Here is a 22,183-nt window from a genome sequence, read left to right on the forward strand (position 1 = left end):
AGTGATTGGACGGGGTTTATTGTGGTTCTTTACTGAAATTAGATTTCAATGTGGATGGAAAAATCCAATGATCATCACATCTAAAAACAATTCAAAGGCAAGTAAAATTAAAGTTGATTATTTATTGGCCGAAAGTCAGCACCCAGATGGCCAGTATTTTTTTGGTCGATAGAAGGAGCACTTAGACCGCGCAATTAGCTGTCCGTTGAACCGCGATGGCCGGGGATATTTCCAAGTGGCTACTGACCACTGATGTTTGCCATTAATACACACGAGATGTTTGCGGTTTGTTGCTTTTAAATATATATATATTTCCATAAATTATTGCTTAAATATTCGTTTATACAATTAGTCTATATGCTTAAAACCCAACGCACTCTAAACTCCTTTCCTCGGTTATCTACAACGGCATTCGATTTCACAACTATATATTTCTGTTTCTTAAATCAGGGTTCTACAAAGGTACTCCATAGTCCATCTAAGGCGCATTGTCGCTGGCCCAGAAACAACTTAATCCTCGAATCCTGGCGAGCGTAGGCGCTCCCCAGTGCTCGCATATGAGATTGATATCAAAAACGATCTAAAACCGATTACTTTGTGTGTTGAACATGATTGTGCGTCACTTTGCTGTGTGAAAACGCTGTGTAAGTGCTATATCAGCTTTTGTAAATTAAGATTCGCTAGTTGCACCGTTTCAGCCAAATACCATGGCTCAGGTCAGGTGTGGACTATTAATTGCTGGTTGTGATTATAAGGCAGATTTCGTAAGAGCTCTAAAAAAAGGTATCGAAAATGGGGTGTTGGAAATGGTACGCATCATGGATAGGAACTGAACGGGTAGTTCACTTTTGGATTTCCTTGTTTCGTCATTAAGTACATCTAAGAATGATACCTAATCCTCAAACTGACTCTGTGTATACATATATATTTTCAGGCTTAATTGTCGGTTGATTTTGTCGCTTGGCACTCTTTTGCGATTTTTCATTTAGCTAATACTCACAAAAGGCAGATCACCCAAAATCACCCAAAGTAGGTCCGCGGTTAAAAGCCGGAATGCATTCCGTTGTCGCGCAGTCTGGTTTTTTCTTATGTGGAACCTAATCTAAGCACCTCCTCGTGACTTCCAGCTTTGTGCGCCGCTCAGGCCTCCCACCCATTTTGGTCCTCCTCCTCGCCAGATAACACGAATCATAGTAAAAGGTATGTCTGCTGCTCCTCTCCTTCGCCGTCCTCCTCCTCTGTGGAAAATTGCACGAAATGCACTTCAAAGCGGGGATGTTGCCAGGTGATGGGGGCTTTCATCAGCAGGCCTGCGAATAAAGAGCAATGCCGAAAGAAACATGAGTCGAGGACGGCTTGTCAACCATTTAAGCGACGCACCAGACCGTGGCCAGTGCACAGTGCTCAACAGCTCCGTTGTCTCAATTAACCATAGCTCTATATGAGTGGCATTCATCGGCGGGACAGGGGGATTAGACAGGGGCGGCCTTATCAGCCCACGGGGTCCAGAAAACGGGCTTTCAGCATGTATATGTTGTATGTCGTTGGGGGGCGGCAAATGGGGTAGATTAATTGAATTTGGCAAAAGCGGGGTGTGTGTGTTTCTCGCAGCTCAATTGGAAGCTCAAGCGCTGGGATGTGGGTTAAGCCCCTAATAAATGGAACTCGGCTTTCAATGGACAACTGAACGTTTGCAACGGAAAACGGATCACATACTGTAATCCCTACAATTTGCATATATTAGTGATTTAATAAATCAAGAAGAATATGTGGTATATTCTCTTTGTTCGCTTCACTTGAGCCAATATCGCAAACTGTTTTGGCCTCCATTCGAGCCTTGACTCTCGAGTTCTATTATCCATGAAGGTGCTAAATCTCCGAAAGATTCTTGGATTGCGTCCATTGAATCACGACGTGATTCGCACATTAAGAGGACCCCAAAGCGGGGCGTCTCACCAAACGGATGACTCAACAAAGAAAAAGAGCGCAGAGCGCTTACAGTGTGCCTTCAATAAGAAGAACCTCTGCTACATGCTGCAGTTAAGTGAGGCAACTTTACAGTTGTAAAAGGAAGGCATTCTGCCTGAGAAAATGCTATCCTCTAGTGGCGACCAATCGGCTGTCTGGTTAAGTCAACTCACATGCAGCGAGTGTATCGAGTTGGTCTCGTAGCCGCCCTTGCTCTGCATCTGGGTGGAGATCGCGTTGAGGCGGTTGGCCGACAGCTCCACGTCCGCGGATCCGATGTGGCCCGTGTGAACGAAGTTGGTGGGATTGCCGATCATGGACCGGTCGATGCGCAGGCGTTGGTGTGGGCGGCGGGAGGGTGAGCGCTGCTGTTGGAAGCAGCACGAGAACCACTGCAGCCAGATTTCGCCGGTGCTGGCCATCCTTCCCTTGCTCCTGGCTCGCTGGCTGGCGCTGGACGGCGATTCAGTCTTCTGGTATTGCGGGCGATCAATCGTGAGGCAGCTGATCCCAGCCAGGCTGGCTGTGCACGTAGAGTTGTGTGGCGTGGGCTACGCACCTCGGCTCCTGAAACGATCAAGTGGCATAACTTCATTTGTAAACCAAAGAGTCATGAGATGATAATGAACCTAGTCAAATCAGTGGATATGAACAAAAATAAACCATACAACTGTAGAATTGCACTTCTCGCCAAAACAATTGGGAATATGAATATGTATATTCAGTTCCAGCCCAGAAGCGCAGCTATGGACCCAGAACCATTTGCGTTGCTCCAGAAAGCCAGTGGCGTACAGAGATGTGCGATTCATTCCGCTGGCATGCTCCTCCGGCTGGTGTGGGAGGACTATCCCCATCTGCATGCTGCCTGCTTGCTTGTCTGCTCTACTTGCTGCCCCACTTGTTACCTGGCTTCTCACTCGGCTACACAATACAGACTCGAATGCGGATACGGATACACATACAGAATCAGATTCAGATGCGCCCACCTTTGCAGACTCGCAAAACAGAAACAGCAACAGAACCACAGAATTATAAGACCCGAGGCGTTGCCTGGGAAGCCGCGGAGTTGCGAAAGAAATACAGCTTATAAGCTACAAAAAATCAACAATTAATTGGCACTTTTGTGTAATTAAGATTGAGAGAAAGACACACAAAAGACACTGATGAAAGAAGCGGCCAGAAGACGGGATTTCGAAGCTATGTATCACTCACGATCTTTGTGGTCTGCTGGCTCAACTAGTTCTGGGTTCCGGGGAATAGCCAGTTTGTTTCTGCGACTGGGTACGTTTCAATTGAACAGCAATCCCCAATTCATCTGAATAAATACCCAAAGGCTGTGGAGTATCCATGTCTCAGCTGTTCTGGACGCCACAAAAGCCGAAACAAAATACGAAGCAATTGTTTTCGTTTATCAAAAATAAATGGCTATGCGTCACTTAAGTTTAAACGACGTATTGAAAATAACAAACAAACTAATTCGCACTTTTGAAAGTAACTGATTCCTCAATTTTTTCCTCCAAACGGAGTTCCAATTTAAGCTGCCATTAGATCACCAAGATGGTTATGTGGCTATGACAGGCATTTTCCGCGCAATTTCCGAAACTTCTTGGGCTTTCTACGCGTGTTGCGCAGTCTCTTTCTTCTGGCCACTGGGCAATTAAAGCTGCTCAAGCGTCTTTAATGCGGAGTGAAACCGAAATGAAAGTGCCAGGCGGCAGGGCAGCGATGTGGAGTCGTCGGAACACGCCGATGGTGTCGATGGCGACGGTTGGCGACTTGGGGCTGGAGCTAAAGCGCGGCCCGGCTTATTGTAGCCAACATATCTGCACTTTCCGAGAGCGAACGTTAACGTTATTATCTCAAATCGCGCTGCGACGCGTGTCACACAACAGAAAAGGTACACTGTAAGAAAACAGCTCGAACTTGAAACCAAATCAGAATCAAATTGATAGCAAATCCACGATCAAAATAATATATGTATCGTGTTAGTTTGGGTAATATTTCTTCCCACATTTATTAAAATTCATAAGAATAGTTTAAATTATGTTTCTTTGCTTGTATATAACCCGTATTTTTCCACTGTGTGCCAACAACTTCTTGGCCACAAAGACAGCGACGAAAGGAATACGAGTAATTGACGGAATGAGGGAATGAATGAGCGACTGACGAGGGCCAAATGCGCTAAAGCGTTTCAATTTTCTGTGTCAAAAGGTTATTAAAGTGAGAGATAACCAAGATATGTATGAGCACTGAAAAAAAAAACATGGTGAAGAGGTCACGACAATTTAATATCTTAAATATCTTTCATTTTAGACATCCTAACGCAGCTAAAAATGTGTAAAGTTTAAGCAGTTTCGTTCGAAAATCATTAGCAATCAAACACCTGATTCCTCCAGTGTATAATCACACAAAGTAACTGTTTGTATTGGAAAGGTACGCACGTCTTCCCTTCCTCCGCTCCGCCTGCTGTCCACTCATTTAGCTCGAACTCCAACTGGTGGAGATCAAGTGTTTATCAGCCCGTCTGCCGGTTTATATACATATGTATGTAAATACTTATAGCGTTTATGCGATGACTAGCATATAGACACACACTCACTATGGACAGCAATGTGCACGTTTAGAAATCGAAAGCTAGACAAGCGTTAATTAACCATCGAGATCGAGTGACGTACTTATCCGGTGGCCAGAGATCTTCCTAAGGCGGATTGATGCAAACCAAACACAACAAACATCCCCGACGGACTGGGTGTGCGTATTCGCCATGCCATGTCTACTGCAAGTCACTTTGCAATAATCATAAACTAATGGATTCGTGGCGCGTATAAGTATTTTGCTCTCTTTTTTGGGGCCTTTGCAGTGCTGACATCATCGTCGACGTCGCTGCGATCGGGCGGGGTTATTGAATCTTAACAAAAAGTGGAAAAATGGGCGAACTCGGGTAATTATAATTACATTTAAGGAGCTTAAGCCCCGTTGTTTCTGTCACGAAAAAAAAAGAAACTTAGCCGCTCAAAGGGGAGATTTCAATTTGCAATCTCAATAAAATTCGATGGAGCTACGTTTCCTTTAAATGGAATTTAATTACAGTCAATCTAATCTAATAAATTTATATAAAATTAAATTCCAGTCAAAGAATTCATTTCATGAAAGTATATAAAAAGATATCTAACCACTTCAGCAATAAATTCAGTGATAAATACAAACCTCGAATTAAAAATTAGAAAACCCCACCAACACTCTGCCATAATCGAAACTTGACCCAAAAACTCCCCCGGATAAATAAACGGCAAGCTGCTCGAAATTTGCCAAATCCCCGGCAATTCACACGCGCCAAAGCCATCGAGTCTTTTGCAACTTCCCCCCGCACAGCGGAAATGAATCGTATGCAAAGTGAATGAGTGCCGGGAGTGGGAACCCAAATCGAAATGATGTACCACCATCGGGTTACATCACTTTTGGGCACAACAGGCGACAAAGAAGAGGGGCTGGGCTTGGTCGAATGCCGAATGCACGAAGTCGATGTCGATGACAACATGCTTTGCATATGAAGAGGGAGCCCCGGGTTCAAGAAACCAATAAACGGAGTGTAAAGTTAATTTCCAAAGAGCTCTTAATCGAATAGTTTAAAGTAGAAGCATTGTGCTGGGCAGCAGTTCCATTGTTTGCCCCGCTTCTTCTTTATTTACAACTTGCGGCTTGTTTCACAATAATAACTAAAGAGCACTCGTTGCACTCCACAATCACTTCGGGTGACTCATCATCGTCTCCGGGTCCATCGAACAGATACTGACCGCCGCATCGGCAGTCGTACGCATAGCTCCACAATGTCGCCGACCCTTTGTTCGCCTCGGATTCTGATTCTGATTCAGATGCTCGGCAGGGAGTTGGAGGTGAAGGTAACTCGTCGTCGTCTTCTTCGATTTCCACTTGGATCCGCTGCATTTCACCCAGCACAACGGTTGCGTATATGTTGCTATGCGCCCGGAATTTCGACTGCAGCAGTTCGGCGTCGTAGTGCTTGCGCCTAATGGGATCTTTCAGCGTGTTCCACGCCGCGTTTATCGCATTGAAGTCACTGTTCTGGGCATCCGATCCCGGATTTGGGTCATCGAGCTGTCGCAATTTGTCGGGATGACATTGTAGTATCAATTGTTTGTAGCTGCACTTGATCTCATCGAAACTGGCTGTGGATGGCACATTCAAGAGTTCATAGAAGTCGGGCATCTGGAAAAGGGAAATCCGTGAGATATTTGTATTGAAATCATAAATATCTTTGTACTTACGTTTAGTCTAAAGGATCATATGATTTATAGGAATTCATGTCACTTTAACACTTTATTTGCAATTTTCAAAAACCAGACACATTTTCACTATTTAACATGTTTATATTATGATAAACATGTGTATCATTAATTAGTGATTTATCTTGTAACTGGTTTTTGTGAGACACACTTATATGAATACTAAGTTTAAGCAACTGATTGTTAAAATCTTGAGTTTCGTCTTCGATTCTAATTTAAAACAAAGAAACAAATTTGCAATTTGTTTATTCTTGATTCTCCGTAAAAAATGTGCGATTAAAGAGCAGGGCGTTTACCAACACTAAGGTTCTAATGTCCATAAACAGCTGTTTCTTGTTTACATGGAACGCGACGCTCGATGGAATAAATAACAGTTAATTTAATCAATATGAAAACGGCACCCCCATTTCACGCACACAGTCACACCCATACACATACACACACGCCGCCTTTGTTACTGGAAAAACGGAAATGTCCCCAAGAAAGGAGTGTTTTTGTGATTGAGAGCAGGTATTTTATACTTGTGTTGCTAGGTGGCGATAAACATAAATGTCCACACAAATCAGAGCTGGAAAATGCATCGCATGTCCGCCGGTCATAATTTCCCACCCCGTCCGTAGATGCCGATCCCCAATCCTCAATATCCATAAAAGAGAAAAGTCGGACATATTGTCAAAAGTCAGGCCCCAATTGCACTTGGAGAGCCGAAAACAAGGTCAACAAACTGGTTAGCAGCAGCAGCAGCCAAAAAAAAAAAAAAAAAAAAAAACAGCCATATTAACTCGAACAGCGAATGTGGCATCGCACACGCTGACCCAATTTCGAAATTAGCGAAAAAGGAAAGGGGCAAACAACTTGCCCGGGACAGGAACTCTGCGCTAATTAATTAATGGCAGAACATCGAACATGGGGCATCTAATTTAGAACGCACATACGACTGTCGTGGGTGCCGCCGCTCGACGCAACTCAAAACTTGCCTTACAAGGTGACGGCTTTCCTGCTCCCAGATCACGTGTGGAAATCTCTTGTTGCTCCGCCGATTTGTTTATTAACTGAGAACACCGTTGGTTTGCGGGAAAGGTGGGAAGGGAGCGGTAGGCACGACCCACTCGCTTTCAGAACTTTTTCAGTCTCTTCTTTTTAGCACTTTTTTCGAACGCCGAAGCACACGCCTTGCACTCGCCCGCAAATAGCAAATGTCGTCATGTGAAGCTGTATTCAGTTAGCACTAAACTCGCAACTACTATTCACTGCCTCTCTGGCGTTTTAGCGGCGCGTTTAGCGTTTGCGGCAGACGAAACTGTTTAAACTTTAAAACTTTCTAGCGATGGCAGCAAGAGCCGATGCAACGAGTATCGATTTTCGTGACTTATCGATATTAGGCGATGCATCGATGCAGCTGTCCAACAGCCATAACGAAATAATCTTGTGACACAATGAAATGAAGCGGGCGCTGCAGATAAAAAGTTAAATTTTAGTTAAAACGTATTGCACGTTCCACAGGAATAAGTTTACTATTTAATTGTTAGTAACACGAAAAAGTTTTGAAAGGTGGCGACGTCAGCTAGGAGTGTGTCTCGGCTAACTAAAATGTGGCCGTTCACATACGTCACTCCGAACTAGTTCCGACCACCAAAGCAACCCTGCGCAGCGATGGTCGAACTGTCAACGCAACTTCCGCCTTCTTTCCGTGCGGTTCGTAAAAATGACTGGTTTAACGAACAGGGTAAGTGCCGAAAAAAGGCAAATAAAACAGTGCGAGCCTCAAGCAAATGTGTGGAAAGCCCTGCGCGCAATAGTGGCCAACAGTGCGAGAGCTAAAATGAGCAAACCAGGCGCGTGAATGTTCTGTTTTGAGTGTTTGAAAGGGCGTCGCGCCTTACACGTGCCGAAAAGCTGGGCATCTGTGGAAGCCTTGAGTGAGCGGTACCCCTAAGGCTAAGAAACAGTGCAATCAATTGGATGCTTCTGGAAAACAACGTGTCTCGGGATAAGAGGCCGCCCCACACATTTGTTTATGCGCTTGCGGGCAAACCTAACCTAACTGTGCTCGAGTTGTTTTTGTAGTTAACTTGAATTTCCCTTTAAATTTCAGACCGTTGTTATTGATGGTCGCGGCCATTTGCTCGGCCGCCTGGCCTCCGTGGTGGCCAAGTACCTGTTGCAGGGCGGCAAGGTGGCCGTGGTCCGCTGCGAGGAGCTGAACCTCTCCGGACACTTTTACAGGAACAAGATCAAGTTCCTGGCCTACCTGCGCAAGCGGTGCAACGTGAACCCGGCCCGTGGTCCATTCCACTTCCGTGCCCCCTCTCGCATCTTCTACAAGGCAGTCCGAGGTAAGTTACCCTACGCCACTCGGAGGAGTGCAGTTGAGTTGAGTTGAGGCGCAGTTCCATGATGTTTTCAAACCTTATTACCTACATTATTTGAACGAGAAACCGTGTAAACAAAACATAACTGAGAGATACTGCCTGCCACAGCACAGCTGCTGCTGCTCTAACTTTAAGACACCCAATAGTTCACGCACTAATCCCTATTTTTTCTCTTTTAGGTAAGCAATTCAAACCGTTTGGAGAGCTGCTCCACGCGACATGATGAACATTACATTCTTACCTACATTATTTGAACGAGAAACCGTGTAACCAACTATCAACTGATGAATTCATCTAGCCAAAGCTCGCGCCACGATTGTGAATCCCTGACTCACCGGCTATTTTCTACATCCCATTCCAGGCATGATCCCACACAAGACCAAGCGTGGCCAGGCCGCCCTCGCCCGTCTGCGTGTGTTCGACGGCATCCCATCGCCCTACGACAAGCGTCGCCGCGTCGTCGTGCCCATCGCTATGCGTGTGCTGACCCTGCGCTCCGACCGCAAGTACTGCCAGGTCGGTCGCCTGTCGCACGAGGTCGGCTGGCACTACCAGGACGTGATCAAGAGCCTGGAGCGCAAGCGCAAGGCCAAGCTCCGTGTCACCCTCAAGCACAACCGCGAGCTGAAGAAGCTGACGGTCAAGGCGCGCGAGAATATCGCGAAGGCCGCCGAGCCCTTCAACAAAATCATCAAATCCTACGGCTACGAGGTTTAAGGACAACAACAAGGGCAGAATTACATACGTTCAGATGCGTAGAAGTTTTTTAAAAGAGAATAAAACAACATCTAGTTTAAAAAACAAATTCGTCTTTGAGGGTCTCACATTTGTCTACACACAAAAGGTGTTAGCCATCGTGGATGGTCTATTGTTTATTGCAGTTCAAAGCAATTCACTTTGGACTATTGTTTTATGTTTATCAGATGCTAGTATGTTATTATGTTTGCATACAGGAAATTGATCTTTATTAAGGTTAAATTGTAGTGATGCTAGGCAGATATCTAAAAAAGCTTTCGTAATATCAGTGACTTAGAACACTGATATCTATGTTTAAGCTTTCTTTCCAGATCATTCAAAAGATCTAGTATGTCATCATTATTGGGCTCCTTCAAATTTTCAAATGACTCGAAGAATTTCTTTTCGGATTCCGCGGTTTCCTTGCTAATGCTGTTCTTAGCTTTGCTCAAAGCGACCATGATTTCCTTGTGGATAGCTTGTAATCCTTCGAATATTTTGTTCATCATTTTAAGCGTGTTCTCCTTGACGACATTATCCTTGACGAACTCCTTGTAGGCAGTTGCGTTTCGAACTATAGCGTTCGCTTGCGTTGGGTCCATTTCCATGTACTTGCGGTCCGCGGGTGAGTTGCGCAGCTTGTCCATTTCCTCTTGAAGTTCTTTGGCGAAGTGCTTCTCCGCGTTGGACAGGAACTCCATGTTAGCGGCCCAGATAACCGCGAAGTGCTGCATTCTAAATGCCTCGAAGGAACCCAGAAATTCGCACAAGGACGCCTTGTCCGCATCGGGCAAGTTGGCGATCGGCGGCAGCGGTGTGGTCGTTATCCAATACCCACTGCTCCAGTCGATCGGTGGAGAGGTCTCTACGGACTCATCGGAATCCTCTGGATTTGACTCGTTCAAAGTGAGAGCTCCTGAATCCGCTGGGGCGCCACAGGTGTAGCTCTGAAATGAAACGATGTTCCAGGATCATAAATACGATGAGCACCTAGGTCTTGCGATCTTACCAGGAAAGCTACAGCTGCAATTAAAAACGAATGCATTTTGCTCAGTAGAAAGTATAACTATGCTGCTTGTGGTTCTGGCCTTCGTTTTTATAGGAAAATATGCAGTGTAAAACGACTTCATATCAGAAAGCAACCATATCCAGAGTTATAAAATAGATAAAAAAAATAGGTTTAGATCATGGAAAAAACCATGGCATCTCGGAGCTGTATATATTGTATATCTCAAGTAAAACACAAAGCACTTAAAAGAAAGGGGAAAGTCTTGATATCGTTATAAACTATTGTTGGCTCATGTTATTTACGAGGATAAGAGTATCGTTGAGTTCATTAGGTAAGCAGTTGTGATAAGGGCTCGGAAAACTTTTTAAGTTTTATTAGAACCAACTGAGTTTTAGTAAATGAAACAAAATGTAAAGCTAGGAACAATCCAATTTCAGATTTCAATCTCTATATAGATATGTTAATATAAGCTATAAATAATAATCCAAATCCTGTTCTGCTGATGGGTTGAAACATGTTTCCTGAGCAGAAACCGAGTTTCGTTTTGAGTTTTAATAATCAGAGCAAGCCAATGATCAATTGGAACATATAGGTATAGGTATACATAATTTACCTGACAGTTCTCCAATTTTTTCAGTAAAAAGTAGCAGAGTATTTAAACGGATTCAATTACAATGACCAACGCCAGAAAAGAAGATGAAATAAAGCGCGAAAAGAGGAAACGATTGGATGACCTCCTGGGGCGCAGCTACCTCGAGAAGGTGAGGATCATTCGCGGACTGACTGTCCGACAGGCGAGCGACGCGGATCTCGATCTGTGCGCCAAGTGGTTAAACGTGTTCAGGCGGGCCACCAAGGAGGAACGCTGGGCGAAGGACTACCTCGTGGAATTGATTCTGCGCCAGCTGCAGAAGACAGGCCACCTGTCGCTGCCCTTCACCAACCTGGCCAACTGCAGACTGGATCTGCGCCTGCTCTTGGATGATGAGGGTCGTCAACGGCTGCGTCGCTTCAGTTCGCGGCAGGTGGTGGCCCCGAAGCCGTCGATCAACAGTCTGGCCAGAAGGGTACTCAAGTCGTCTTCGTTCGAGTGGAGGCGCAGGTTGCGCCACCTGGACCATCTGGAAGACCAGTTCCGGCGCGAGGAGCAGGAAGTGTGGAGCCAACAGCAGACACCCGCGAGGGGTCTTATGCCGGAGCCACCGGCTCCGCCCCCGCCGCCGCCTCCCACGACGCGCAAAGTGTGCAGAAATCGGAAACGCGTCAAGACGGTCGGCGTTCAGGCGGGTGTTCCGGTGATCACGCCACGGGCTGAACGTGATCTCTGCGAGCGTGACCAAAAACAGCGCGAGATCCTGAAGCGGCGGGAACGGGATCGCGTGCAGGCGCAGCTCAGGGAGCAGGACCGGAAGCGGCAGAGGACTCTGTTGGCCGAGCAGCAGAGGCTGGACAGGCAGAGTCTGGAAAAGGCGCGTCAAGTGCGCGACCGACGCTTGCGGGAACAGCAGCAGAAAGTCAAGGAGCAGCGTGACCACGAGCGCCATCTGTTGTTGAAAAGGAGAGAGGAGCAGCGTTTGTGGTCCCAACGACGTCCCACTACACCTTCATCTAAGGATGTGGAAATTCAGCAGAGAGCGAGTCTGGAGCCGCAAAAAAACGCTCGACATGACCACGAACATGATCCTCGCTACTTGCCCGAAACGGCCATGACCGTGCCAGTCGACAGCGACAGTACCCAAAGTGCAACACGGATTCAGCAGTTGCACCTCCGGGCGGAAAACATCAGGCGGAAGCTGCTGGCCTATGAAGAGCTCAAGAAATACAATCGGGAGAGGGCGCAAGCCGAGCGGGAGCGGCTGGATCGCAAGGAGTACCCAGACACAGAGACGGATAGTCGAAAGCAGAAGCCCGAAAAATCCAGGAATCCACAGATTAATGTGACAGAAAGAAAAAGGCTTAAACAAAAAGCGCAGATAGAACGCGAAACTGACCAAAGAGAAGAATCCAAAGAAAAAAGGGAAAATAATCGCAATAGGATCAGGAAGCGACAGGAGAGTGAAGAGTTTGAACAAAAAGAAGGCCCAATAACAGCAGAAAGCGATCATAAGGAAGAATTCTGTGGAAGAAGGCAAGTTGATGAACGGGAAAAGGATAAAATTGAACGACGGAATCAGAAGAATATGGAAAAACTTGATAGAGAGCGGCAACGGGAGGCTAAAATCCTTAAAGAGCGCCAGGAAAGAGAAGAGTTTGAAAGAAATATTTTGGAAAAATTTGAAGCCGAACAAAGAAAACGGGAAGAGTTCGAAAGAAATAGACAAGAGGAGCTTTTGATTCTCAAAGAACGTCAGGAAAAAGAAGAATTTGAACGAAGAGAATTGGAAAAAAAATTAGAAGCCGATCGAAAACAAAAGGAAGAATTGGAAAGACTGCAAGAAGAAGAGCTTAGACTCCGAGATAAAGAATTTGAAAAAAAAATTTTTGAAAAACTAGAAGCCGATCGAAAAATAAGGGAGGAATTCGAAAGACAAAGGCAGGAGGAACTCAAAAATCTCAGGGAACGCCAGGAGAAAGAAGAGTCGGAAAGAAAAGAATTGGAGAAGAAGCTGGAAGCTAAGCAAAAACAGATGGAAGACCTGAAAAAATTGCGAGAAGAGGATTTAAAGTGTTTGAAGTCACTCCAAAGCAAAGAAGCACTAGAAGCCGAGCGAAAGGAAAGAGAAGCATTCGAAAGAAAAACCTGCAAAGAATGTGAACGAGAGAAGAAAAAAATTGAAGAACTTGAAAGAAAATCAAAGGACTTACAAGAGGGAGATGTGAACGGGGAACTCGATAAAAGAGAGCAAGAAGAGTACGAAAGATTCGCCAGAGAAGAAGGAAGCAATGAAGAAAAAAGACTTTTGGAAAATCTTCGGCGCAGCAAGGAGGAAATTGAAGCACGGGAGAGAAAGATAATTGAAGATGATTTGCAAAGAGAACAGATCCTAAGAAAGTGGCTTCAAAAGCAAGAGCAAAAGGAAAACAGGGAAAGAGAAGAACGCGAGAAACGTGAAAGGAAAATTAAGGAGGGCATAACTGCAGAGAGTAACAAGCGCCGGGAAAGGGAGCATGCTGAGAGAAAGCACCGGGAGAAACTTGATCGATTAGAAAGGGAGAGACAGGAAATTAAACACCCAAATAAAAAGCGCCCGAAAAAGGTTCAAGTCGACGGGCATAATGCCGATGGGAAAGAGGACGAAGAGGAGCTTGTTACCCGACGTTGTCCAGAAAGCCCGAGCCAGGAGGAGATATATAGGGATTTAAGAATGCAGGAGATTACCCTGAGTGAGAAAACAGAGCTGAAGCTGCAATGTGAGGCGAGAAAGGTGGCGAAGCGACTGCAGCAGCACCTGTTAGGTTCACTTGGTGGGCACGGAGAAGGGGTGCGTCATTTGGGCAGGGAAAATGACCCACAGAGAGTTGCAAGCGAGAGAAAAGCAAAAAGCCAGACGGAGAATTGGTCTGTGGAGAATCCCCCCGCAGACATGACGAAAATGGGCTTAACTGGCAAGGATGTGTCGAACGTTCGTCGAAGTGGTCAGCAACTAGATCGCGATCGATATGAGAACGCCAATGTCCGCTTGAAAAAGCTCCAAGAAAGAAACAGCACGTTTTTTGAGGAGGTGCAGGAGAAGTTTCAGGAGCTCGATAAGCTGCGCTTGAAAGCAGGAGAACTGGAAGCTCAAAATCCTTTGAACAAGCGTTTCGAGATAAGACCTTCAAAGGGGCGTCCGTCACAGAAGGATGCACAGAAGCCAACCAGTTCCAGTCAACAGTACTTTCAGCCAGGATCCCTGCATAGGCTTAGCGAGCGATGGAGTGACGAGGAACCCGGAGCAGAGGATCCTGCCACTCAGGGTCGCAACGGCGCCATCCTCTCTAGCAGCGAAAGCGACACGGTTCCGGAACCCCGTTACTCCCTCGAGGGCAAGTACTGTCCGTTCCTGAAGACCTACGCGGTGGAGACGCAAAATGCTCAATTCATCCCACATGAAGAATCAGCGCAGAGAGGAGCCTACTGCGCCCATGTACCCAACCAGGTGGACGATTGGCGGAAGACACCACCAAGTTCGTACTCTACTGAGGAGGCAGAACCGGGCGCGGAACGAGCACGAGGTGGCGGAAATCCAAGTGGCATTGGCATGACTTACTGCACACGAACTGGAAAGAAGCGTTTTCCGCAGATCAAACAAAGCGAGATTGGCCAGGATTCTAGCGGGCTAAAGGAGGATCGGGTGCAGCAGAGACGAGTTTTCGGGCAGCTTCTCAAGCAGGCTCGATCATTCGATTGCAGTCCGGAGATATTAAGAGCGGAGAACCGTCTTCTGGAGAAAAAACTGGCTCGAGCTAAAAACAAATATCTGAAGTCGTCAGTTCTGCGAATGTCCAAGTATCTCATAAGTGTATTCCAGAATGATGAAGCTATCGAGAGTTCCGAGGAAGAGAATGAATCTCTGGAAAGTGGAGAGCTCGAGCAGATCTATCTGCAAGAGACTGATAGCAATATGCTGGTTCCTAGGCCAATCTTTAAGACTCTTATTTTAACTCTGGTTACATCCAACGAGTCGATTTCTCCCCATCTCGCGGACAAAATTACCGAACTAGAAGACGAGCTGAAGGCTCACCTCAAGAAGATTTGTAGACGCGCTTTTGCACAACGAGGTGCTGGAGCTCTGAGTCGGAAAGCCAAGTACTTGATGGACCAGCAGCGTCAACTACGAAGTCGCCAACTGTCCGAGGTATGTCGGAATTCCGAGGAGCAGACTTCAAGGATGTGGGGGCAACTAGAAAGCAGCAGTGACTCCGTGCGAGGGATCAGGTATCTCTTTCGCGACTGTTGCGACCTCCTAGACCCATTTTCGTGCGTCGCACTTCAAAAGATCGAGCGTCTCTACAAGGAGTGGAAGGATCAGCGGTTTGACGAAGATTGGAAACAAATCTGATTTCGTTTTCGTTTTTGTTCGTTCCTGTTGAATTTCGATAATACCCGCTATTTCAATTAAAGGCTAGCCTAATTAATTATGTATTTTATTTGTGTGGGGCAGAGTGGAAAAGGTTTGGCTGAGGGAACGCAGCTCTCCAATGTTTTTAATCCAAGAAAGAAATCTAAAAGAAATAGTAATAGAGCTTTTCGATAAGCTTTTCCGGCACAGCTGATATGGAAAAGCTATCACTCGCCAGCTGGAACTGCGCTTCTTCTTGGATCTGTCTATCGTTTCCAGTGATCGAACTTCGCTTCGCGTAACCCAAACACCAAACGATGTCATCCTTCAAGGACAAAGTGATTATTGTGACCGGCGCCAGCTCCGGCATCGGAGCAAGTGCCGCCGTCCACTTGGCCGAACTCGGAGGGCTCCTGGTCATCGTGGGTCGCAACGTAGAGAAGCTGAAGGAGACGGCCGACAACATTGTGGCGGCCGGAGGAGCCCCGCCCTTGGAACTGCAGACGGACATGACCAAGGAGGCGGAGGTACAGCAGATTGTGGACGCCACTCTGGCCAAGCACGGCCGCATTGATGTGCTTGTAAATAATGCGGGCATCTTGGAGACAGGCTCCATTGAAGCCACCAGCCTGGAGCAATTCGATCGCCTGATGAACACCAATGTGCGTTCCCTGTACCAACTAACCATGCTGGCCACCCCGGAGCTGGTCAAGACCAAGGGCAATATCGTTAACGTATCCAGTGTCTGTGGACTGCGCGCCTTTCCTGGGGTCCTGGCCTACAATGTGTCTAAGGCAGCGGTGGACCAGTTCACGGCCTGCGTGGCCCTCGAACTGGCCCCCAAAGGAGTCCGCGTAAACGCCGTGAATCCCGGCGTGATTGTGACCGACATTCACAAGCGTGGCGGCATGGACGAGGAGACCTATGCCAAGTTCCTCGAGCACTGCAAGATAACCCATGCCTTGGGTCGTCCTGGCGATGTAAAGGAGGTGGCGGCCGCCATTGCCTTTCTGGCCAGCGATCAGGCCAGCTTTACCACGGGAATCAGTCTGCCCGTCGATGGAGGTCGCCACGCCATGTGCCCGCGATAAGATGCGGATGAGCAAATGGAGAGAAATCATTAACCCGGTGGCATTTATCGAATTTAGCGTCTCATTTTCAGTAGTTAATTTAAAGAACTCGACTAAAATACGACACAATACATTAAAAGTGCCCAGTTAAGATATGTTTTTCTTGGATTTTTCTTCTCATAATAAAATAATATATTGCTAAAATATCTATAATCTATTATTATCTTGTTTTGGGATCTTAAATAGCTGAATGTATTGTAAAAAACTCTCACACCCTCTTTCTAAAAAATGATCACTTTAAAAATAAAATCTGACCATACATACTCTTACATATTTATTAATATACATATATACATATTATATGCATAGTATTTGTATAGAATAACAAATTAACAGTTTAATTAACACCAGCCGAGCGCGACTCCAGTTAACTTTATTTGAATTTCACAACCGCTGGAAATGTGTAGGTTGGAAGGTTCCAGCCTATCGATAGTGTAATCGGATTGCAGCCCGGGAATTGTTGACTTCTGGGTCGGGTCTTCAATGTCACCAATCACTATCAGTTCAACCGTCGAGTGGATAGCCTCAACATGCCCAGTTTCAAGGATAAAGTTATCATCGTGACCGGTGCCAGTTCGGGAATTGGAGCGGGTACTTCGGTGCTCTTGGCCAAACTGGGAGGCCTCCTCACCATCGTCGGCAGAAATGTGGAGAAGCTCAAAGAGACCGCAGAGCAGATAGTGAAGGCTGGAGGAGCGCCAGCACTTCAGGTGGCGGCGGACATGAACAGCGAGTCGGACGTCCAGGGCATCGTATCCGCCACGTTGGCCAAGCACGGTCGCATCGACGTGCTGGTGAACAACGCCGGAATCTTAGAGCTGGGCAGCATCGAGAACACCAGTCTGGAGCAGTTCGACCGCGTTATGAACACCAACGTACGGTCACTCTACCAGCTGACCCACCTGGTCACTCCGGAGCTAATCAAAACCAAGGGCAATATTGTGAACGTGTCCAGTGTGAACGGCATCCGTTCCTTTCCCGGAGTCTTGGCATACAATATTTCCAAAGCTGCCGTGGATCAATTTACCAGGTGCGTGGCCCTGGAGCTGGCTCCCAAGGGTGTGCGTGTGAACTCCGTAAATCCCGGCGTGATCATCACCGAGCTCCAGCGTCGAGGTGGATTGGACGAGGAAGCATACGCCAAGTTCCTCGAACACGCCAAGGTCACCCATGCCCTGGGTCGGCCCGGCGAAGTCAAGGAGGTAGCTGCGGCCATTGCATTCCTGGCCAGCGACGAGGCCAGTTTCAGCACCGGTATCAGCCTGCCCGTGGACGGAGGTCGCCATGCCATGTGCCCCAGATGAGAACTGAGTTCTTTATCCATAATGCATTTATCTGCCACCAAACGTAGGGTGGCAAGTATTTCGAAAACTATTAAAGTCCAAAATGAATATAATTAAAGTAGAGCGCTTACCTCATGTATTTTAAATACTTTCTTTTCAAGGATATGATTCTATGTAAATATAACAGTTTGATAGTAAATAATAAAGGCAAATTAATTTTTAATATTTAGCAAATCCACAATTCTTGTCAACGCACGCAGGTTTTAATTTGATACTTAAAATTTTCAATTTCGTAGTAATGGACTTAATCGGCGGGAAACAAGGGAAAAGGAAAGACATTCGTCTGGACAGGATCAGATGATCAGATAGAACATCCTAGAAGGGACTAGCGCGGACACATGACCTGCTTGCCACCGTCCACAGGAAGGGTCACGCCGGTCACGAAGCTTGCCAGCTCGCTGGCCAGGAAGCATATGGCGGCCGCCACCTCCTTCGGCTCCCCAATCCGGCCCAGGGCATGGGTCTTCTTCGAGTGCTCCAGAAATTCGGCGTAGCTCTGCTCGTCCATGCCCCCCGCCTTTTGCAGATTGGTGCGAATTACACCCGGATTGACCGCATTCACCCGGACACCCTGGGGACCCAGATCCAGGGCAAGGGAGCGGGTGAACTGGTCCACCGCCGCCTTGGACATGTTGTAGGCCACCAGATTGGGAAAAGCGCGCAGTCCGCAGACGCTGGACACGTTGACAATGCTGCCCTTACACTGCAGCAACTGGGGCAACAGCAACTTGGTCAGATAGAACCCGGACCGCACATTAGCCTCCATCACGTGGGTGAAGCAGGCCAGTTCCGTGCTCTGCAGCGTTCCCGTGGGCATGATGCCCGCCCCATTTACCAGCACATCCAGCTTGCCCTCGTAGCGCTCCGTGGTCTTCCGTGCAATGCATTCGATCTCCGGCAGCTTGAGCAGATCTCCGGCTATGCCGTACGGCTCGGAGCCCGTCTTCATACAGCGTTTCATCACGCATATAAGGCCCTCCTCCTCCCGATCCACCAGGGCCAGGCAGGCGCCCAGCTTGGAGAACATCTCCGCCGCGGCGGCCCCGATCCCGGAGGCTGCGCCCGTGATAAGCACCACCTTGCCGGAGAAGTCCAGACCAGCCTTGCCCTTGCTGCCCATCGAATCGAATTTTCAAGGGAAAATCCAAACTACTTCGTATGTACGTATGTAGATGACTTATCGAGGAAATATAACCCTGATCACCAGGAACATGATCTTAGTTCTTCTTACTAAATAATTAACAAATATATAACAGCAACTGTTAGTTACTATCTAAACAAGAGTTTGGAATAAGGAGCTCAAATATGTCGAATAAAATTCTCAAAATCACAAATTAAATGAGAGAAAGAGATATCTTTAAATCCTAGTTAGTGGTTACTTATAATCCAAATCATTTTCTAGAATATTACTTTATTCTAAAGCTAATTTTGGGAAACTAGTTTAGTCCTGAACATAGACGACTAAATAAATGGCAATCAGTTTTATGTACAAAATCAAAACAATAGGTAAATCAAAATAACAATTAAAAAATCGGATTAAATGCATTTACGCATGGAAGAATCCATGCAGGGGAGACTGAAAGTTGCATGTCCTGTGGACTCAGCGTGGGCACATGGCATGGCGACCGCCGTCCACTGGCAGGCTGACTCCAGTGCTGAAGCTGGCCTCATCGCTGGCCAGGAAGGCAATGGCCGCAGCCACCTCCTTCACATCTCCAGGACGACCCAAGGCGTGGGTGGTCTTGGAGTGTTCCAGGAACTTTTTGTACGTCTCCGCATCCATGCCGCCGCGGGCATGCAGGTTGGTGACCGTTACGCCGGGATTCACGCAGTTCACGCGCACACCCTTGGCAGCCAGCTCCAAGGCCACGCAGCGGGTGAATTGATCCACGCCCATTTTTGATATGTTGTAGGCCAGGACGCCGGGGAAGGAGCGAATCCCATTGACACTGGACACGTTCACGATGTTGCCCTTGGTCTTGATCAGCTCGGGGGTGGCCAGCATAGTCAGGTGGTAGATCGCCCTCAGGTTGGTGTTCATCACGCGGTCGTACTGCTCCAGGCTAGTGGTCTCGATGGTGCCCGTCTCGATGATTCCGGCATTGTTGACCAGCACGTCCAATTTGCCGTACTGCTGCAAGGTTTCCGACCAAATCCTCTGGGTGTCCGCCTCCTTGGCAATGTCGCCCACCACCAGGGCCGGCTGCGATTGGCTCACCTTGCTGCACTCCGCGGCTACCTTCTTCAGGTTCTCCACATTGCGTCCATTGAGGGCCAGACAGGCGCCGTACTTGGCAAACTTAATGGCGGTTGCAGCTCCAATTCCGGAGCTTGCTCCCGTAATTAGGACCACTTTGCCGGCGAAATTCATGATCCAACCCAGAATTATGTAAGGGGATCTCAAGCTCAGTGCGCATCTTGCTGGATTTATTAGGGGTAGTCACCTATTAGAAAGCCAAAAAGCTAACTTAATTTTGTCTTTAAAATATCTGGTAAAATGATCAATTGAATTTAATTTGTATTAAGGAAGCAACAATTATCAAAATCTATTGTTTTATTCAATTCAGGTTTTCAACGGTAAGCTCTATTAACAAATGCATAATAATAGTTTCATACGACAAAACTAGTTGAACACAATATGTTTCAATAGACAGTATTCTTAAAATGTATAATTTGTTGGTCAACAAAGATATTTTTGATTATTCGACAAAATGATTCCTTATCCCTTTGGTATATTATAAAAAGTTAAATCTTAGTATATTTTCGAAGTGTGCTTGGTATTTTTTAACGGCTAGCCGGTCTCACTTACGTGATCATGTAAACGAAATGCGAGTTTTAGGAAAGTGCACTATTTTGGTCAGGCAAACCCGGAGCTTATCGACGCAATCTGGGCGCCGCAGAGTGGTGGTCACGGGAAGTGGCGCAGTCACTCCGCTGGGCAACAATGGACCGGATTCCTGGCGACGCATACTGGCCGGCGAGTCGGCAATCTCTCGGCTGAGTGCGGAGTTCAAGGGCTTGCCCTGCCAGGTTGCGGCTCAAATCCCGAGGGAAAAGCTACATCTGGACCAGCACCTGACCAAGTCGGACATTAAGCTGATGAGCCCCGCCACCCAGTTTGCCGTATTGGCGGCTGAGGAGGCCTTGGCCACCGGAAAGTTGTGCCCCAAGCAATTGAGCGAGGAGGAGCTTGAGCGGATCGGAGTGTGCGTGGGCATGGGCATGTTCGACCTGGCAGAGGTCTATGGCGCCTGGAACCAGCTGCAACGGGGCTACAACAGAGTAAGCCCCTTTTTCGTGCCCAGGCTGCTGCCCAGCATGGCATGTGGTCACATCAGCATGCGACATGGCTTAAGAGGACCGAACCACTCGGTGTCCACGGCCTGCGCCACAGGTGCCCATGCCCTGGGCGATGCCATGCGTTTCATCCGCAGCGGAGATGCCGATGTGATGCTGGCGGGTAGTGGTGAGGCCTGCATAGATCCCCTCTCCATCGCTGGATTTTGCAGACTGCGGGCTCTGAGCACCGCATTCAACGATAATCCGTCGGTTGCGTCCAGACCGTTTGACAAATCCCGGGATGGCTTTGTGATGGGCGAGGGCGCAGCTGTGCTCTTGCTAGAGGAACTGGAGCACGCCCGCGCTCGGGGAGCTCCTATTCTAGCCGAGATTCTGGGCTACGGCTTGTCCGGAGATGCCTATCACATAACGTCGCCCAGCGATGACGGTGCCGGAGCCACTCTTGCCATGAAGCGGGCCATACAGGATGCTGGAATTGCACCAGAGGATGTTACCTATGTAAATGCCCACGCAACCTCCACTCCCACCGGGGATCGCATTGAGTCACACGCTATAGGTCGTGTTTTCGGAGCGCACACTCCGCAGGTGAGGGTCTCCTCCACCAAGGGAGCACATGGCCACCTGCTGGGCTCCTCCGGCAACCTGGAAGCGCTCTTTGTGGTGCTCGCCTGCGCGGATAACAAGCTGCCGCCCTCCATCAACATTGAGCACCTCGATGTGGACGTCAATGTGGTCACGAAAGCCACTAAATGGTCGGCGGACCAGAAGCGACGCGTTGCCCTCAAGAATTCCTTCGGCTTTGGAGGAACCAATGCCTCCCTCTGCATTGCTAGCTACATTGAATAGTAGCGGCGATTTGTTAACTATTTTTTAGAGATCCAAGTAAATAAAATCCTTAAATGTTTGCATATTTTTAGGAAAAATGTTTAGTTTTAAAACTTTATTTGGAAAACTTTTTCGGTTGCTTGTCTGGCCGTCACGTCGTCGTCTTCGTCAGTTTCTTGCTCTGTAAAAAGGATTATGCGTACTGTTCTTAACCA

The 22,183-nt window shown here is 47.4% G+C and overlaps 10 protein-coding genes across 12 annotated transcripts; 5 read left to right on the forward strand and 5 right to left on the reverse strand.

The window, feature by feature from the left end:
* Positions 1-279: 279 nt before the first annotated feature.
* LOC6613987 (CDC42 small effector protein homolog) lies at positions 280-7,592 on the reverse strand. 2 transcript variants are annotated; one of them, XM_002038407.2, is made up of 3 exons: positions 7,255-7,592; positions 2,142-2,535; positions 280-1,310 (listed from the first exon to the last, which is right to left on the reverse strand). In XM_002038407.2, exons 2-3 carry the CDS (start codon positions 2,388-2,390, stop codon positions 1,302-1,304), a joined length of 258 nt encoding a protein of 85 aa, XP_002038443.1. In that variant the 5' UTR covers positions 2,391-2,535; positions 7,255-7,592; the 3' UTR covers positions 280-1,301. The 2 variants fall into 2 exon arrangements, with proteins under 2 accessions (XP_002038443.1, XP_032576679.1); XM_032720788.1 differs by lacking the exon at positions 7,255-7,592 and adding an exon at positions 3,181-3,280.
* Positions 5,591-7,326, reverse strand: LOC6613988 (DPH4 homolog). Of its 2 annotated transcripts, none has more exons than XM_032720787.1 (2): positions 7,250-7,326; positions 5,591-6,195 (listed from the first exon to the last, which is right to left on the reverse strand). In XM_032720787.1, the coding sequence occupies exon 2, from the start codon at positions 6,193-6,195 to the stop codon at positions 5,650-5,652; it is 546 nt and encodes a 181-aa protein (XP_032576678.1). In that variant the 5' UTR covers positions 7,250-7,326; the 3' UTR covers positions 5,591-5,649. The 2 variants fall into 2 exon arrangements, with proteins under 2 accessions (XP_032576678.1, XP_002038444.1); XM_002038408.2 differs by lacking the exon at positions 7,250-7,326 and adding an exon at positions 6,255-6,482.
* Positions 7,593-7,912: 320 nt separating the features above from the next.
* On the forward strand, positions 7,913-9,449 carry LOC6613989 (60S ribosomal protein L13a). The gene is made up of 3 exons (XM_002038409.2): positions 7,913-7,998; positions 8,368-8,608; positions 9,006-9,449. Exons 1-3 carry the CDS (start codon positions 7,978-7,980, stop codon positions 9,359-9,361), a joined length of 618 nt encoding a protein of 205 aa, XP_002038445.1. The 5' UTR covers positions 7,913-7,977; the 3' UTR covers positions 9,362-9,449.
* Positions 9,450-9,455: 6 nt separating this feature from the next.
* On the reverse strand, positions 9,456-16,953 carry LOC6613992. The gene is made up of 3 exons (XM_002038410.2): positions 16,765-16,953; positions 10,389-10,503; positions 9,456-10,326 (listed from the first exon to the last, which is right to left on the reverse strand). The coding sequence occupies exons 2-3, from the start codon at positions 10,422-10,424 to the stop codon at positions 9,646-9,648; spliced, it is 717 nt and encodes a 238-aa protein (XP_002038446.1). The 5' UTR covers positions 10,425-10,503; positions 16,765-16,953; the 3' UTR covers positions 9,456-9,645.
* LOC6613995 (trichohyalin) lies at positions 10,940-15,462 on the forward strand. Its single transcript, XM_002038413.2, has one exon. The coding sequence runs from the start codon at positions 11,063-11,065 to the stop codon at positions 15,368-15,370; it is 4,308 nt and encodes a 1,435-aa protein (XP_002038449.2). The 5' UTR covers positions 10,940-11,062; the 3' UTR covers positions 15,371-15,462.
* Positions 15,633-16,646, forward strand: LOC6613996 (uncharacterized oxidoreductase TM_0325). The gene has a single exon (XM_002038414.2). It carries the CDS (start codon positions 15,688-15,690, stop codon positions 16,459-16,461), a length of 774 nt encoding a protein of 257 aa, XP_002038450.1. The 5' UTR covers positions 15,633-15,687; the 3' UTR covers positions 16,462-16,646.
* Positions 16,954-16,974: 21 nt separating the features above from the next.
* Positions 16,975-18,006, forward strand: LOC6613997 (cyclopentanol dehydrogenase). Its single transcript, XM_002038415.2, has one exon. It carries the CDS (start codon positions 17,031-17,033, stop codon positions 17,802-17,804), a length of 774 nt encoding a protein of 257 aa, XP_002038451.1. The 5' UTR covers positions 16,975-17,030; the 3' UTR covers positions 17,805-18,006.
* LOC6613998 (uncharacterized oxidoreductase TM_0325) lies at positions 18,000-19,219 on the reverse strand. The gene has a single exon (XM_002038416.2). It carries the CDS (start codon positions 18,961-18,963, stop codon positions 18,169-18,171), a length of 795 nt encoding a protein of 264 aa, XP_002038452.1. The 5' UTR covers positions 18,964-19,219; the 3' UTR covers positions 18,000-18,168.
* A 90-nt stretch (positions 19,220-19,309) lies between these two features.
* LOC6613999 (glucose 1-dehydrogenase) lies at positions 19,310-20,258 on the reverse strand. The gene has a single exon (XM_002038417.2). The coding sequence runs from the start codon at positions 20,212-20,214 to the stop codon at positions 19,444-19,446; it is 771 nt and encodes a 256-aa protein (XP_002038453.1). The 5' UTR covers positions 20,215-20,258; the 3' UTR covers positions 19,310-19,443.
* Positions 20,259-20,648: 390 nt separating this feature from the next.
* LOC6614000 (3-oxoacyl-[acyl-carrier-protein] synthase, mitochondrial) lies at positions 20,649-22,053 on the forward strand. The gene has a single exon (XM_002038418.2). It carries the CDS (start codon positions 20,670-20,672, stop codon positions 21,987-21,989), a length of 1,320 nt encoding a protein of 439 aa, XP_002038454.1. The 5' UTR covers positions 20,649-20,669; the 3' UTR covers positions 21,990-22,053.
* Positions 22,054-22,183: the final 130 nt, after the last annotated feature.

Source organism: Drosophila sechellia, chromosome 3R (assembly GCF_004382195.2).
Source record: "Drosophila sechellia strain sech25 chromosome 3R, ASM438219v1, whole genome shotgun sequence".
In the NCBI taxonomy this organism is placed as follows: Eukaryota; Metazoa; Arthropoda; class Insecta; order Diptera; family Drosophilidae; genus Drosophila; species Drosophila sechellia.